Below are 13521 nucleotides of genomic sequence, written 5' to 3'. Positions count from 1 at the left end.
GGTGAAACCCCGTCTCTACTAAAAAATACAAAAAACTAGCCAGGCAAGATGGCGGGCGTCTGTAGTCCCAGCTACTCGGGAGGCTGAGGCAGGAGAATGGCGTAAACCTGGGAGGCGGAGCTTGCAGTGAGCTGAGATCCGGCCACTGCACTCCAGCCTGGGCGACAGAGCGAGACTCTGTCTCAAAAAAAAAAAAAAAAGAACAAAATCCTCCTCTGCTGAGCACTTTTAAGTGATATGGTGAGCACTCTCATGTGATACAAATATCTTCACAGTTTTTGACTCAAAAGAGGTCTATCCACATACCTCTTCCCCAAATTTCGTTGTCACCAATTTTCCAATTATGCGTCTTCCAAGTCTCTGACCATCCAGCCAAACCATTGGCCACAGCCCATGAATCAGTATATAATCGCACATCTGATCATTTCTCCTTTCATGCAAAGTGCACAACCAGGTGCATTGCTTGAAGTTCCGCCCACTGGGAAGATTTCCCTTTGCCACTGTCCTTCAGGGATGTCCTAGAAAGGGGCTGTAGTGCTGCAGCTGTTCACTTTTGGGTGGTGCAAGCATATCGTTCAGAACCATCTGTGAACCAGGCCCTAGTCTTCCCTCCCTCTGTCAGCTGATTATTGGGAACTCTGCATGAGGCCATCAGTGCAGGCTGGGGGACAGAAGGCAAGCTGGCAGGAGTGGAGACCGTGGGCATTTGAGCCACTTCCTCATGTAACTTAACTTGTGCCTTCAAGACCTGCTCAAGCCTGATCACATAGGTACACCTTCCATTTGATGATGGAACGCTGCTGTGCATGAGCCACTTTATGGCTAGATGGATAGAAAGCACCCAGTTCATGATAGGCAGTTCAGGTCACATGGTGACTTGATGACCCAGAGTCAAACATTCAGTTTCCGCCAAGGCCCAGTAACAGGCCAAGAGCTGTCTCTCAAAAGGAGAGTAGTTATCTGCAGAAGATGTCAGGGCCTTGCTCTGAAAGCCCAGAGACCTCCACTGTGATTCACCTATGAGGGCCTGCCAAAGGCTGCAGACAGCATCCTTATCTGCCACTGACACCTCAAGCAACATTGGATCTGCTGGATCGTATGGCCCAAGTGGCAGAGCAGCTTGCACAGCAGCCTGGACCTGTTGCAGAGCTTTCTCCTGTTCTGGACCCCACTCAAAACTGGCAGCCTTTCAGGTCACTTGATAAATGGACTGGAGTAATACTCAAATGAGGAATGTGTTACCTCCAAAATTGAAATAGGCTCACTAGGTGTTGTGTCCCTTTCTTGGTTGTAGTGGGGGCCAAATGCAGCAACTTATCCTTCACCTTAGAAGGAATATCTCAACAGGCCCCAAACCACTGGACCCCTAGAAATTTTACTGAGGTAGAAGGTCCCTGAATTTTATTATCAGATTTATTTTTCATCTGGCATGCCAATGTCTCACTAATAAGTCCAGTGTGTTTGCTACTTCTCACTCACTGGAACCAATCAGCATAATGCCACCAATTTTAATGGACCGGCGTGATAACTTGCAGAAGCGAAATGCGATCAAGGTCTCTGAATAAGATTATGACATGAATAAGATTATGACACAAGCCAGAGAGTTGATACACCCCTGAAGTACGACAGTGAAGGTATATTGCTGGTCTTGCCAGCTGAAGACAAATTGCTTCTGGTGGACCTTGGAACAGGAATGGAGAAAAACGCATTTGCCAAGTCAGTGGCTGCATACCAGGTACCAAGAGATGTGGTAATTTGCTCAAGCAAGGAAACCACATCTGCTATAGCAGCCGCAATTGGAGTCACCACTTGGTTAAGCTTAACGATAATCCACTGCCATTCACCAAGATCCATCTGTCTTCTGCACAGGCCAAATGGGAGAGTTGAATGGGGATATGGTGGGAATCACAGCACCCCTGAGTCTTTCCATTTTTTCATGGTGACACTAATCTCCTCAATCCCTCCAGGGATGCGATATTGTTTTTGATTTACTGTTTTTCTAGGTAGAGGTAGCTCTCATGACTTCCATTAGGCCTTTCCAACCATAAAAGCCCTCACCCTACCAGTCAGGGAGCCAGTGTGGGGGTTCTGCCAGCTGCTAAGTATGTCTGTGCCAATTTTGCATTCTGGCACTGGGGAAATGACCACAGGATGGGTCCGGGGACCCACTGAACCCACTGTAAGTCAGACCTGAGCTAAAACTCCATTAATTACCTGACCTCCTTAAGCCCCTATTTAACTGGAGGGCCACGATGACATTTTGAGTCCCCTGGAATCAACGTCAGCTCGGAGACTGTCCAGTATTCCCCTAAATGTCTGATCATTTCCCTTTCCCCAGTGCACGGTTACTCTCGTAAAAGGCCGGAGGTCTCTTTGGGGAAAGATGGGAGAAAGATTCACTCCATAAATTGTCGATAATGTAGTGGGATCCTTCCTCAAGGGGACCCGGCCTCTGCTTCATTTAAGGGGTTCTGGGTCTGTAAACTGGTTCAAGTCTGGAAATTGATTGAGGGGCCATGTGTCTCTGTTTTTATAATTCAAATTAGTCTTTTGTCCATGTGACCTAGAAGTTTTCTGCTTATACAAATCAAGTAGGAATGCAGTAGACTTCCTATCAATTTCACTTCTAGGAACACTGTGATTAATTAGCCAGTGCCAGAGCTCTACATGAGTCAGACTATTCCGATTGCCGCTTTGCCTCTGCTGTCCATTCCAGTAGCTACATCCACCTTGCCTTTGACGGTTGAGTGCTACCACTTGGCCACTGCCACCTCAGGATGCAATTATTTCCATTGTATTTAAATTTTATAGTTGAATGACTGCGGTTCCCACTGTTAGATCTGATATACTAAGAAGAGCAATTACAGGGCTCTTCAAAGATGCAGGTGCTGCCTTCACAAACAAATCTGTTTTGAAAGGCATTGGTCAAGGGTATATCTTCTGGACCCTCCCAGCTTGGATGAGTAGGTCTGAAGTGACTAATCCACTCCACCATCCCAATCTTCCTAAGTCTTTGGATCCCTTCCTCTACATTAAACCAAGGAAGACAGGGCATTTCCAGCTCGCTCACAGGGGACCATCTCTTCATCCATATCTCAACTAAACAAGCAAATAAACTGTTAGAACCTTTTTTAACTCCCTGAGTTGCAACATTAAATGCAGAGTCCCTGCTTAGTGGGCCTAAGTCAGTAAATTCAGCCTGATCCAATGCTATGTTCCTTCCACCATTCTCCAACACCCTTACTATCCATTCTCGTGCCTGTTCTCCAGATTTTTGTTTCTATAAATTAGAAAACTCAAGCAGTTCTTTTTGGGTGTAGCTCACTGCCTCATGGGTCACACTGTCAACCTCATCTCTAGGGGTCCGCCAGGACTTTAGTCTAGCTATAGGTCTAGAGGCAAACAGGGGTATTAGGGGTGGCTCCTGAGGAGAATGAACATTATCTTCCCTGGCAGCTGCCTCACAGGAGGCCATCACTGTTGCCTCAGGCAGCAGGGTTTATCTCCTCAGACAAAGGTGGAAAGGCTGATGGGTAGGGGAGGGGATGTTGCCGCTACTGGGGATGGGGAAGCTGTTAAGCTGTTTCTTCTGGCAAAAAACGTTCATCAGAGTCTACAAACTCAGTGTCCCTAGCTTCATCAGGCTCCTCCCACACGTCCCCATTCCAAGTTGCAGGGTTCCATTCTCTTCCAATCAGTGCCCTCACTCTAACAGTAGACACCTGGCGAGGCTGTGCCTGCATCTTTCATTGCAGATCAGCCACTCGCATGATAAGAGCTGGTGTCTGTTTTTCCGCAATGTCAGCTCTTCCTCTACGGGAGATAAGACTCACTCAGGGCAGTCGTAGCAGATTTGAAGCTCAGTATCTGCTTCTGAAGCCAGGAGATAGAATCCCTGAGTTCATCATATTCTTTCATCACTTTGTCCACTGAACTTAGGAGCAAACAACCAGCTTCATGATGTTCCTTGGTTCTCCACGTATGATCAAAGGTATTATGTATAGAGTCACTAAACTTGCCTCTCACGAGCGATGAATCAGAAGTTTCACATGCATTTATTTTGCATAACTTTCTAAACAGTTCACGCCAAGGACTATCAGTGTTCTCCATACTATTGTAAGTAGAGTCCTTAGCATTTTTGGGTCTAATCATTAACCAGCCAACTCCAGAAACCCCAAAACCAATGAAATAACTCCATCTTTAATATTCTGTTCCTCTAGAACCACTCCTGGTACCCAAATCTGTAGTAGTTAGGGTTCTCTAGAGGGACGGAACTAATGGAATACGTATATATAAAGGGCAGTTTATTAAGCATTAACTCACACGATCACAAGGTCCCACAATCGGCCATCTGAAGGCTGAAGAGCAGGGAGAGCCAGTCCGAGTCCCAAAACTGAAGAACTTGGAGTCCGATGTTCGAGGACGGGAAGCATCCAGCACAGGAGAAAGATGTAGGCTGGGAGGCTAGGCCAGTCTCTCTTTTCACATTTTTCTACCTGCTTATGCTGTAGCCGTGCTGGTAGCTGATTAGTTGGTGCCCACCAAGATGGAGGGTGGGTCTGCCTTTCCCAGCCCACTGACTCAAATGGGACTGTCTTTTGGCAACACCGTCACAGACACACCCAGGATCAATACTTTGTATCCTTCAATCCAATCAAGTTGACACTCTGTATTAACCATCACAGGACCCGTCCCAGTCTCCACTGCAGGAAATTAGGACCCACCCCTGTCTCCACCTACAAAGTTAGGACCTGTCTCTGTTTCTATTACAGGAAGTTGGGATCTGTCCCCATTTCCAATCCAAGCCCTGAACTGGCCCTGTGGACCCAGATGGGGTACTGGCCTGGAATACAAGGGCTTAGTGACAGGAAATACTGAGCATAGATAGGGCTCCCTCCCTCACTCTGTGACCTTCGGAAGTGGGAAGGCCACATTCTCTCTGAGCCTCAGTGTCCTCATGTGAAAAATATCACCGAAGCCACCGTCATGGTGTGGTGGCAGTGATCACACTAGAGAGTGTGTGGTGAGGAATAGCTGAGCACTTGGTGAACGGCAGCAGCTCTGTTTGCTAGTGGCAGAGATAGTCATTTCACGGGTCACCTCCGAGACCCACCCAAGATCCCTGTGTAGCCCTGGCCACTGCCTGGGCGAGGGCCTGGGAAGGGCAAGGGTGTGCCTGTGGAGTGCCCGTGGGGTGGGGCTCTGCCGGTGAGGAGGGGACGCACCTCACTCCGGGCACAGCCCTTGGTCTCCCAGCCACCCAGTGCCCCAGACGGTGTTGGAAGAGGCTAGTGCCTGAATCAGCAGCCTGGAGGTCCACGGCGCCTCCCGCAGGTGAGTGAGGGGCGCCCTTCGTGTTGGCTGAATCAGCCAGAGGGGCGGCGGGAGGCCCCGCCTGCCAGCCCCGCATCCCTGCGCTCTGCCGTTTCTCCGCTTGCTGGACCGGCCCTAACCCTCTTCTTGTCTCTCTGCCCACTTTTCTTGCAGCCGCTGTGAGCGCTTGCCTTGCCATGAGAATCGGGAGTGCTCCAAGCTGCCTCTGAGAGTAACCTACTACCACCTCTCTTTCCCCACCAACATCCAAGCGCCCGCGGTGGTTTTTCGCATGGGCCCCTCCAGTGCTGTCCCCGGGGACAGCATGCAGCTGGCCATCACCGGCGGCAATGAGGAGGGCTTTTTCACCACCCGGAAGGTGAGCCCCCACAGCGGGGTGGTGGCCCTCACCAAGCCTGTCCCCGAGCCCAGGGACTTGCTCCTGACCGTCAAGATGGATCTCTATCGCCACGGCACCGTCAGCTCCTTTGTGGCCAAGCTTTTCATCTTTGTGTCTGCAGAGCTCTGAGCACTCGCTTCGCGTCGCGGGGTCTCCCTCCTGTTGCTTTCCTAACCCCGCCCTCCCGGGCGTTAATAAAGTCTTAGCAAGCGTCCCACACCGTGAGCCTCGCGTGCCTTGGTTTTATTTGGCATGGTTGGGAGTCTGTGCCGCTTGTTACCTGGGGGTGAGCTGGGCACTGGCCGCCGCCTGGTACCCCCAAGGGCTGACTGAGGAGTGGTCCCCATGAGCGGGTCTCTGTTCACAGAGCCCACTGTCTGTACCGACAGGGAGGCCGGGCCGGGCACATCATTTCACATGTGTTAACTCATCTTCATTTGTGTTGAACCCAAAGAATAAAGGTGGTGGTGGAGAAGGGCCCTCAGATTTGCTGAGCACAGTCCCCTCTCATTTTACAGATGTGGAAACTGAGGCCCAGAGAGAAGGGGAAGGGTTGGCCAAGGTTGCTTGACCTGCTGTGGCCACGCCAGGTTGAGGAAGCGGGTCTGCTGGCCCCTGCCTGGTTCTCTGCTGTATCCCAGGAGGTGAGCGTTTCACTGAGACGAGAAAGCTCTCTCCTGAGATTCAAGCCTCCTGTTCTGTTTGTCTTGATCAGAAGCCCAAATCTGCAGTGCAGAAACACGGAATGCGTTTGTGGCTTCTAGGATGCAGCTCTTGCCTCAGTGAAGTTGTTTGCGCCCACTGAGAATGCTGGCCCTTTGCCAGGGGGAGGCAAAGGCCCACACAATACATGTGGTGCTCACAGGACCCTCCATAGGCCCTTACACCAGTCCTGCCAGGCAAGTGGCCATCCTCATGGAGACTCAGAGAGGGCAAGTGATTTGCCCAAGATTACACAGCTGGTATCCAAGCCCTGGTTTACTGACTCCGTAGATCTGGCTGTTGCGTCCTGCCATAATAGCTCCACTGAGGGCCTTAACCCCCTTCCTCCCTCCGTCTCCTCCATCATGGTCCAGCCAAGCCAGTCACCTCTCCGCCTCCGCTGCTCCCAGCATCCATTCACCTCCCCTACAGCTCATTCTTTGCTTTGTAGCTGGAATGATCTTTTAGCCTCTGCCTAAAACCGTTCCTGGCTTCCTTACTATTTGGGTTAAGGCCTCCAGATCCTTAAGATGTCTGAAGGCCATGCCTGATTTAGTCCTTGCATGCAATCTCCAGCCTGGTCTCAATTTGTTCTGTCTTTGCCCACTTACCTTGAGCCATGCTGCAAGCTCTGCTGCCTCGGGCTCCTGGCCCGTGCTTTGCACCCTTGGCCTGAATGTTGCTTAAGCTCATGTGCCTTCCTCAGAGAGGCCTTCGCTGCCACCCCTGGCTTCTGTTTTCTCTGTCCGTCGTTCTCATGACCCTTTTCCTTCGTGGTGCTTGTGACAGGCTGCGGTTCCTGTTGACTTGCGTTTCACGTTTGTCTTCCCCACCTTCCAGAAGGCTCTGTGAAGGCAGGGACCAGGTCTGTCTCATTCAGTGCGGTGTTCCCAGCTCCTTGCAAAACATCTCACGTACAGAAGGTGCTCTGTCAATGTCTGTTCAGGGAACAGATGACTCTGCCAGCCCTGGCTTATGTCACTAGCATTTCGGTGGCTGTGACACTGCTGACACTGTCTCCAGGCAGAAATCCAAGCGGGGAAGGCAGAACACCCCAGCAGGGTCAAGTAAAGAGGACCGCAGGGTTCTTCCATGGAAGCAGGGATTGGGGGATGCCCACCTTGATGCCTAGTGAGGAAGATGGACCTGGACGGACAGATAGCCCCACACCTCGCGCTGAGGCAGCTGTGATTGTGCCATGGGAGCACGAGCCCTTTTCCCCGTGGCCCTCGCCACTTTGTCTCCTGGCCCTCTCTCTGATCATGCCTGGTCTGCATCAGCCTCGAGTCTCCCATATTCTAGTACATTGTCCAAGATGCAGTCCAAGAGCCTCTCCGAAAGACCAGTCTGGTTACAATGGTCTGATCTTCCTTAGAACCTTCCATGGTTGTCTTTTCCTAGCAGATGAGGCATAGCCTCCTTGCAATGGCATTGGAGGCCTGGCCTGATCTGGCCTCTGCCCACCCTTTGAGCTGCATCTGCCCCACTCCAGCTCATCCGTGTGCTTGTGCCCTGGCCCCATGGAGGGGCTTGCACGTCCCTGAATCTGCCTTCTTGTGGCTTTAGCATGTGCCATGCTGTCCCCCTGCAGACTGCCATTCTCCTTGCAGACTTGGCTCAGAAGTGACCTCCTCAATGCAGTTAGCCTGAGCTCCCCTGGCCCCTGGCTCCTCCATCAGGGCATTTACCCCATTGTGTTGTGGCTGTTTCTTAGTCCCCTCTAGATGGGCTCTTTGAAGGCGGGGATTGTGTCTGGTTAATTTCTGTATTCTCTGCAACTTTGCAGTGTTTGGCCTGAAGAAGGAGCTCAGTACACATCTGAATAAACATGTGGGTGGATGGATGGATGGACAGACCGATGGATGGATGGATGGATGGATGGATGGATGGATGGATAGCATTTTTAAGGCTTAGTTCAAATATCTTCTCCTCGGCCGGGTGCGGTGGCTCACGCCTATAATCCCAGCACTTTGGGAGGCCGAGGCGGGCAGATCACCTGAGGGTCAGGAGTTTGAGACCAGCCTGGCCAACATGGAGAAACCCTGTCTCTACTAAAAATACAAAAATTAGCTGGGTATGGTGGCGAGTGCCTGTAATCCCAGCTATTCGGGAGGCTGAGGCAGGAGAGTCGCTTGAGCCCAGGAGGCAGAGATTGCAGTGAGCTGAGACTGGACTATTGCACACCAGCCTGGGCAACAAGAGTGAGACTCTGTCTCAAAAAAAAAATTAATAAATAAAAATGGTCTCCTCTGTTTAGCCAGCAAGCCACAGCAGGGGTTCTTGTCCTATTCAGTCATCCATTTGTCATGGGTCGGATCACTCAGGCCGGAAGGAACACCTTTGCCTTCATGTGCATGGGAATGTGTAGAGGTGAGGGAAACTCTCAGGAGCTTTGGAGGCCACCCAGTGACCTTCCACAGCTTCCTGTGGCTCCTCCCTTCCGGAAGCTCTGCACCATTCCCACCGAGGGACCCTCCTGTGTGTGGAGCTCCCTGCCTCCTGAGGGGCCCCGTTGCATTTTGGGACCCCACTGAGGTTTATGTGTGTGCCTGAGCGCACCGTGGGAGTGACAGCTGCATGACCTGAGTGCTCACCCCTGTCCCGCAGCTCCTTGGGGCTCCTTAGCCATGTTCCCAGCTCATGCTGCTGAGAGAGGACACCGTGCAGGGAAAGCAAAATAAGAGCAGGAGGTTGAATTTCCTTCTTGCCATTTGCCAGTTCTGTGACCCTGGATACGTCATCAGCCTTTCAGAGCCTCAAGGCCCACCTCATGGTTGATTTTGAAGACGGCCTGAAATAATCCAGCAGGCAGCGCCTGATACAGAGTAGGCGCTCCATCAGTGTGAATGTGGGTTTCTTCATTCATTGGAAGGTAACTGGGTATTCGTGTGGCTCTTCATTGAAACGGGGATGAAGATTCAGAGAGTTTGGATGGATCCAAGGTCATATGTGGAACTGACATTACTTTTGATTCCTAGACCTGTGCATTCCTGGCTGTGTCACTAGTAAATCAAGCTCCTGAGGAGAAAAGACAGTGATAAGGGTGATTTTTATTGTAATGATAATAATAACAACTCCAACAGCTATAGTGCTGACCACGAGACAGGTGCTGTTCCAAGCACGTAATTTGTTTACTCCTCACAGCAGCCTAGGGAGGCAAGCACTCTTAATATCCCCATTCCACGGGGAGGACAGGGAGGCACAGAAAGGTGAAGGAACTTGCCCAAAGTTCCACAGCTGTTATCCAGTGGGGCTGGGATTCGAACGCAGGCAGCCTGGGCTGGGATCTGTGCTCTGAACCCATGTCCTGCACTGTAGCAAATGCTGGGGAGAGGCAGCACCCTGGAGTGAATGAGACTGTTGCTCCAGCCCCATCTCACGGAGCCCGCTCTGCCATTCCCAAACCCAGAACAGGATATCTTACTAGCTAGAGGAGGCAGTGTGGTAAGGAGGAAAGGGCTGTGAGGCTGGAATGAAATAAGATATGCAAAATGGGCCAGGTGTGGTGGCTCATGCCTGTAATCCCAGCACTTTGGGAGGCCAAGGCAAGCAGATCACTGAAGGTCGGGAGTTCGAGACCAGCCTGGTCAACATGATGAAACCCTGTCTTTACTAAAAATACAAAAATTAGCCAGGCATGGTGGCACACACCTGTAATCTCAGCTACTCAGGAGGCTGAGGCAGAAGAACTGCTTGAACCTGGGACACAGAGATTCCAGTAAGCCAAGATTGTGCCACCACACTCCAGCCTAGGCGATGGAGTGAGACTTTGTCTCAAAAAAGAAAAAGATATGCAAAACGTGTAGCATAGAGACTCTGGAAAGATACAGATGCATTATTTCTGAAGTTCTCTGGATTCCAACCAAAAAACACCCAGACAACTAGACAGGAAAATAAAACTCCATGGAAAACATTTACAACTAAACAAGGTCTGCCATTCAGGCCCACCTGCATGACTTTGGCATCTGTGCAGGAAAAAACAGTGGCAGAACCCCAAACTAATCAACAGGTATCCTCAGAAAGTGCACTAGGCACTTTGAGGGAACAGCAGCTGAAACTGGGAGGCGTTTTGCTCACTCCAGGGGCCAGAATGTGCACAGAGCCAGTGGGAGGGAGGGAGGGGCTGGCACAGGCTCACTCTTGAAAGCTTTTGAATGTTTGCCACCACAGGTCCCCCTAAGGTTGAGGGAGAGACTGCTGGAAATGGAACAGAAATTGTGTAGGAAAGAGACCATTGTGGGAAGAGAAGGTCCAGGTAAACGTGGAAGAATGTCAGGAGGTGAGCTCTGCAAAGTCAGGAAGATAACTGTGAATGCAACTCTCTCCCAAATTCCAGGAAAACTAATTTCCTCTAAAGAGGATCAACCCAAAAGCATCAAGTTCAAATTCCATGGATGAGTTTCTATAACAAACTACTATAGACTGGGTGGCTTAAAATAATAGAAATGTATCGTTTCGTGGTTCTGGAGGCCAGAAGTCCAAAATCAAGATGTCAGCAGGGCTGCACTTCCTCTGAAACCACCAGGGGAATGCCTCTTCTGGTGAGGAGTGCTCCTTCTGTAGGGGAGTGCCTCTTCTGTAGGGGAGTGCTCCTTCTGTAGGGGAGTGCCTCTTCTGTAGCGGAATGCCTCTTCGGTAGGAGAGTGCTCCTCTAGGAGCATGACTTGTCCCAGCTCCTGGAGGTTTTTTGGTCATCATTGGTGTTCCTTGGCTTGCAGCTACATCGCTGCAATCTCTGCCTTTATCATCACATGATCTTGTGTGTCTTTGTCATCACATAGTCCTCTTCTTATAAAGATATCGGTCATCTTGGATCAGGGGCCCACCCTACTCCAGTGTGACCTCATCTAAACTAATTATATCTTCAATGACCGTAGTTCCCAATAAGGTCACATTCTGAGGCACTGGGGATGGAACTTTGCCATCTTTCTTGGAAGGACATAATGCAAACCATGACACCTGTACAAAGTATTAGGTGCTGAATTGTGTCCCCCCCAAATTCATATGTTGAATTCCTAATCCCTAATACCTCTAAAGTCCCTGTCTCCAAATGTGGTCACGTTCAACAAGGTAATTAAGGTAAAAGTGAGATCATATGAATTGGCCCTAATCCAGTAGTACAACAGGAGTTCTTATAAAAAGAGATTGGGGCCGGATGTGGTCGCTCACACCTGTAATCTCAGCGCTTTGGGAGGCCGAGCTGGATGGATCACAAGGTCGAGAGTTCAAGAGCAGCCTGGCCCACATGGTGAAACCGCCTCTCTACTAAGAATACAAAAATTAGCCAAGCGTGGTGGCAGGTGCCTGTAATCCCAGCTACTCGGGAGGCTGAGGCAGGAGAATCACTTGAACCCGGGAGGCGGAGGTTGCAGTGAGCCAAGATTATGCCACTGTCCTCTGGCCTGGGTGACAGAGCAAGACTGTCTCAAAAAAAAAAAAAAAAAGAAAGAAAGATAAAAAGAAAAATCGAGTCAGAATTAGAAGAAAACTAAGAAATAAAGTAATAGACCAAAGGAACAAAAAGTTAAACATTTTAGGTGTAAATACTAAATTAGAACACAAAAGTGAATAAACGATAAATAGAAGTTGAAAAGACCAAAATTTTTAAAAATCAAGGAAGAAGTAACAAGAGATGAAAAGCTTGAAGAAAAAGTAACAAATATTCAAAATCTATAAGAAGATCTGACATTTAGATAATAGGACTCCCTGCAGAAGAAGCTGCATCCATGGGGGAAAGTACTGTAAATGATCTCAAAGAAACTTCCCATACATTGAAAAAGAGATTTGAAATTCCACATTGAAAAAACATACAGCACACCTGAGAATATCAGCAAGAACAACCAACACCAAGACACATTCTTGTGTAATTATTGTACTTTAAAGAAAAGGAGGAAGGCCAGGTGTGGTGGCTCAAGCCTGTAATCACAGCACTTTAGGGGCCAAGGTGGGCAGATCACAAGGTCAGGAGTTCGAGACCAGCTTGACCAACATGATGAAAGCCAGTATCTACTAAAAATACAAAAAATGAGCATGGTGGTGCACGTCTGTAACCTCAGCTGCTCAGGAGGCTGAGGCAGGAGAATTGCTTAAACCTGGGAGGCAGAGGTTGCAGGGAGCCGAGATCACGCCACTGCATTCCAACCTGGGCAACAAGAGTCTCAGAAAAAAAAAAAAAAAAAAGAAAGAAAGAAAAGGAGGGAAAAATAAACTATGAACATTTAAACAAAAACAGTAAGTGACTTACAAGGGAAAAAAAATATGTTCTCATTAGACTCTTTGACAGCAATACTTTATGCTAAAATAAAATAAACAACATATTAAGGACACTCAAGAAAAGGTAAGCCCAGAATTTTATACCTAGCAAAACTGACTTTCATGTACAAAGAGCACAAACTATTATGACCATGCGAGCATTAAACTTTTAGTTACTTCTAGAACCACAACTACATGAGTGTTATAAGGAAAAGAGTATAGTATGAATTACTGGATAGCTCAGACAACGTAGACATAGCACATTTATTTATTTATTTATTTTTTTTATTTTTTTTTTTTTGAGGCGGAGTCTCGCTCTGTCGCCCGGACTGGAGTGCAGTGGCCGGAATCTCAGCTCACTGCAAGCTCCGTCTCCCAGGTTTACGCCATTCTCCTGCCTAGCCTCCTGAGTAGCTGGGACTACAGGCGCCCGCCACCTCGCCCGGCTAGTTTTTGTATTTTTAGTAGAGACGGGGTTTCACCGTGTTAGCCAGGATGGTCTCGATCTCCTGACCTTGTGATCCGCCCGTCTCGGCCTCCCAAAGTGCTGGGATTACAGGCTTGAGCCACCGCGCCCGGCCCACATTTATTTTTTAACTCTGAGCTGAATAGGGAGAGTATATCAAAAATTATTTTCCATAATTATGTTAGTCATGGTAGCTTTAGAATGATCATCCTGAGGCTACTGTGGAGGTAATGTGGGATAATGATGGAATACTGTATGTCCTTGAGGACCAGGATTCTGATGTGGAAGAAAGAATATGCCTTTGTAATTCAGAAGAGATTAATTAAAAACCATATGGTGCTTATTTTGAATTGGATATCAGTATGAACTCTTGGTGTATATTATTTTT

General features: G+C 49.1%; 1 protein-coding gene across 2 annotated transcripts in view; it reads left to right on the top strand.

Moving 5' to 3' along the window:
- FBLN1 (fibulin 1) overlaps positions 1 to 13521 on the top strand; it is a 98781-nt gene that overhangs the window by 57237 nt on the left and 28023 nt on the right. The window contains exon 15 of one of the 2 annotated variants that reach the window (XM_033233609.1): positions 5488 to 5938. The exons of the other annotated variant lie outside the window; for it this stretch is intronic. Within the exon in view, the coding sequence (XP_033089500.1) occupies positions 5488 to 5842 (355 nt within the window). The 3' untranslated portion in view covers positions 5843 to 5938. Of the gene's footprint in view, positions 1 to 5487; positions 5939 to 13521 lie in introns of those variants that run through there. 2 annotated transcript variants of the gene reach the window in all.

This window comes from Trachypithecus francoisi, unplaced genomic scaffold, assembly GCF_009764315.1.
Source record: "Trachypithecus francoisi isolate TF-2019V2 unplaced genomic scaffold, Tfra_2.0 Lachesis_group14, whole genome shotgun sequence".
NCBI lineage: Eukaryota > Metazoa > Chordata > Mammalia > Primates > Cercopithecidae > Trachypithecus > Trachypithecus francoisi.
This window is presented reverse-complemented; position numbering and strand designations above follow the sequence as displayed.